The sequence below is a fragment of the Pipra filicauda genome, unplaced genomic scaffold (assembly GCF_003945595.2).
Source record: "Pipra filicauda isolate LSUMZ 115617 unplaced genomic scaffold, ASM394559v2 scaffold247_size1415610_pilon, whole genome shotgun sequence".
NCBI lineage: Eukaryota > Metazoa > Chordata > Aves > Passeriformes > Pipridae > Pipra > Pipra filicauda.
This window is the reverse complement of record NW_024104362.1, coordinates 114316-118412: the sequence shown is the minus strand read 5'-3', so window position 1 is coordinate 118412 and position 4097 is coordinate 114316. Positions and strand designations below refer to the sequence as shown.

The 4097-nt window shown below is 51.3% G+C and overlaps 1 protein-coding gene across 2 annotated transcripts in view; it reads left to right on the top strand.

Moving 5' to 3' along the window:
• Positions 1-928: 928 nt before the first annotated feature.
• Positions 929-4097, top strand: part of TBC1D30 (TBC1 domain family member 30) — a 54170-nt gene continuing 51001 nt past the window's right edge. The window contains exons 1-2 of one of the 2 annotated variants that reach the window (XM_027738914.2): positions 929-1234; positions 3458-3622. In XM_027738914.2, the coding sequence (XP_027594715.1) occupies positions 979-1234; positions 3458-3622 (421 nt within the window). In that variant the 5' untranslated portion in view covers positions 929-978. The remainder of the gene's footprint in view (positions 1235-3457; positions 3623-4097) is intronic. The other variant, XM_039381917.1, reaches the window with a different exon arrangement.

Sequence of the window (4097 nt, the reverse complement as noted above, 5' to 3'; positions counted from 1 at the left end):
CGCGGGCCCGCCCCGCCCGCGGCATATGACCCAGGAGCGCGAGGGGGGGCGGCGTCACGTGGCCCGGGGACAGCCCCGGCCCCGCCCCGTCGGGCTCGGCCCCGCCCTGGACTGCGCGCGGGTGCCTTTTCCAGCGGGGGCCTTTTCCAGCTGGGACCCTCGCGCTCCACTGCAGGGATGTGTGTAAATGTCTATAGAGCGGGTGCCAGGGGGATGGAGCCAGGCTCTTCTCAGTGGTGCCAGGCAACAGGACAAGCGGCAACGGGCAGAAAGTGATGCACAGGAAGTGCCACCTGAGTACGAGGAAGAACTTTACTGTGCGCGCACTGGAACAGGTTGCCCAGAGAGGTTATGGAGTCTCCCTCACTTGAGATACCCCAAAACCGCCTAGACGCATTCCCGTGCCGTGTGCCCTGTTTGAGCAGGGAAGTTGGATCATTTGATCCACTGTGGTCCCTTCCAACCTGACCCATTCTGTGATTCTGTGAATTTCTGACCTGAATTACCGCGGCTGCCTCGCCTGTGGCCGGCCTGTAGCGCCATCGGTGCCCAGCGAGCCCAGGCGGAGCCGTGAGGATCCCGCCATGCGCTCCGGGCCGCGGGCTGTGCTACAGGGACCCGCCGCAGCCCAGGTACTGAACTGCCGCAGAACCAGGCCGCCGCTCCAGCTGGGAGCAGGAGCAGGACGACGGGCAGGACGATGGCGCCCGGGTACCGCGCCCAGTGTCACCGCCCCGAGGCGGGGCGAGGTCACTTGCCCCCCACCCCTCCGCAGGTGCAGCGCCCTCCTCTCCCCGCGGTGTGTGCCCGCGCCCGCGGTGCGCGGGGAGGGGGCGGAGCCGGGCGCGGCGCTTCTGCGGGCAGGGGAGCGTCCCACCCGCCTGGGCTTTCCTGTCCGCCCCCCTTTCCCCTGCCCGCCCCACTCCGGCGTGTCGCTGTGGAACGGGCCGGGCCCGGAACCCGGTGGCGGTGTGGAAGATGGATGCAGGGGAGGCCGGCGCGGGTGGCAGGGCGGGGAGCAGCGCCGACAGCCTGGCCGAGGAAGAGGAGGAGGACGACGACGAGGGTGGTCCCGGCAGCGGGCGGTCCAGCCGCACCTCGTCGCTGGTGAGCGGGCTGCTCACCGAGCTGTACAGCGCCGCCGAGGCGGCCGCCCCTTCGGGCAGCGCCCGCTCCCGCGCCCTCCGTGAGCTGCAGCAGCGGCCGAGCCAGGTCAAGTACCTGCGGCTGAAAGGTACAGCCCGCCCCGCCTGCCCTGCCCTGCGCTGCGCTGCCGGGGCTGGGAGCTGCCCCTGCCGCCTCGCTTTCTCTCTGTGCCTGCTCGGAAGTCCTGACCAAGGGTGTCCTCCGCTCGCTATAGTAGCCTTTCTGCATGGCCATGGCTCCCAGAAGCTTCCCGTGCGCTGTTAGCTGAGAGCTCCTTCAGACCAGGGCCTCCCGTGCTGTTCCTTCCTCCTTTGTTCCAGGTGCTGTAGGAGCAAAAATGGGGTCACCTGCTATTAGTTTCTGTGACAGATTGCACAAGCTTTTGTGTTTCTGCGAGTTCAGTGCTTTTCCTCACAGTAATGAATCAGTGACCAGGTTTCATTTCTTGCCTTTTTTTTTCTTAGTCTAGCAGACATGCTAGGCATATGGTGTCATAAGAGGTAGTTGTTTTTTCAGGTCCTTTTAGTTCTAGTGAACCTAAACTAAACCAGTCAGTTGCAAGGCTTATTTGCAGGTTGGCATGTCTTCCAGAAAAGAAATAAGTGTAATAAAAGGTGTAAATGCTATAGTCAATTAACCAAAATCTAAATGAAATTTTCATAGAATTCTCCTGAAAGCTAAGGAACCTCAACAGGGCATGTTTTTGAAGGAATAAGACTTGCAACTCCAAGTTGATCAGATGAAGAGGGCGGCACAAAGGCCTCTTGTCTCCTGATGTTTAATCATTCCTGCAAAAAAAAAAGAGGTGAATAAACGCACCTGTTTTTCAGACCTGTGCAAACACCTGTCTGCTTCCATGTTTGGCTTCTTAGTGAGATGAGACACCATCTGATGTTACTAGGACGTAGCTCACGTTCTTCTTTGTGTCCTATAGCAACTTGGGACTCAAAAACCCCTTGTTTGTTGAGGAATATATTTTGTAGTATTTCAACTCATTACTTTTGCTGCAAAGTTAATTGTTTTTACAGGGACAACTAACTGGCATGAGTGAGAAAGAAGAAAACTCAGCTCACTGCTTGTGTGGTGACTGTAGAAGTCAATAGGAGTGCAAATTAATTTTTTTGCTCTCAAAATCCACGGATTTATTTTTAAATCCCCTTGCCTGGTACAAGTGATTGGGAGTTTCAGCTGAGCAGCAGGTGCTGAAACAGGGTAGTGTCTATAAAATACAGGTGTGGTTTACCACTGGTTCCGCTCCCCTTGCAGTCATACTTTGCTCTTCACTAGCCCATGATTGATGGTCATTTCAGCCTAATTTGTCCTTTTCTTTAAGCTCTCCAGAATTACTGAAAAAGTTTTGCCACATGAGCTGAGCCGTTTACCATCCCACTAATAGTAGGTTTTTCTGGGTGCATAAATATTTTTCTCGTTAGATCAGGTTACCAAAGTATGGATTTCTTGCACTGATTTTCCTTCTAGCATCAGGGGAGCATGGTTGCATTGAAAGTGATAGGATTTGAAAACTTAGCTGCAGGGAGCACACCTCTGTGTAGATGCTGGTGACAAGCTGTGCCAGGCTATTACAGGGGAGAGCTGAAGAGGTCAGCGTGTGATAGGCAAGATCCAGGAATTTCACTGGTGGGGTGAGCCTCTGAGAACAGAGCAGAGGACGCAGAAAAATAAATGGACTTAGGATATCTCCCCAACAGCTCCCTCTTCTGGACCTGAAGCATGTCACATAGGGGGCAACAGGAATATCAGAAGTAAGCTAAGACATTTTGGTGAACTAAGAGGCGTCTGGTGACACTGTGACTGACCAGTGGAAATAGCTGAGGCCTGGACTGAAGCTGTCCAGTTGTGTCTTAGTGGAGATTCCCACTTTGCACTCATTCTGGACTCGAATTTGTAGCTTTGCAGGCAGCTTCTTGAATGTGTTCCTTTGTTACAAATGCACATCTTCCCCATGCACAGGCAGCTTTTTGAAGATACTGTATTTAAAATTTACCCCCGGTTGCACTATTATTGGATATTCTGGCTACATCTGTCACAATTCTATGAATTTATAATAGCATAATTATTAAGATTCATATGCTGTGCAATAAATGGAAGTAGTTTAAAAGAAAATTAAAGACTTTGGCTCAGATCCTGAAAATATTTATAATTGGGAATTACCCCAGTCAGTAGAACTTGTAATTTATAGAAAGCTTGTATATAGATGTCCATGGGGCACGTCTCTTTGTACGTCAGCTACAATGGGCTGTTTGTAAGTGTTTTGGCCTGTACTGAATTTGTTTTCTCTGTTTGTTGGCAGATGTTGATGAATTAACAACTATAAAGCAAGAACTGAATTACAGAATTTCTATTCAATCAGAAAAGTTGCTTCGTCTTCTGAAGCAGAAAGACAGGCTTGTACAAAAAGTCCAGAAGAATTGCGACATTGTTACAGCTTGTTTGCAGGCGGTTTCCCAGAAACGGTGTAAGTACTTTCTGTGTGCTAGTGTAAGTAGTTTATTTCATTAACATGGGCAGTATTTCATTCAAGCCTTCACACTTCATTTAAAGTCAGGAGGCCAGGCTGTGCTATTTCTTAGATATGACTGGCTCTTAGTGATGTCAGTGGCACCTGGAAACAGTCAAAGTTCAACTACCTCGGCTGGGTAAGCTGCCGTAGCCTCAGCTGTGTGTAGTGCTGTGGCACCCTCGCTGTAGGTTGTCTGCCAGGCTTTTTCGGCTTTAATTAAGCAGACAACCTGAGCTGAATTTGTTTGGTGTGCTTGCTGTGTGGAGCTGTCTGCTTTCATAGTGTTATAAGGGAGATGCTAGAAATAGAAATTATTCTCACTGGCAGCTATAGACAGCATATGGAATTGTCTTCCCAGAGCATTGTTAATAGCGTGTAACTCATTTCTGTCACGTTGATCAAAGACGAGGAGTATTAATAAAAACAAGCC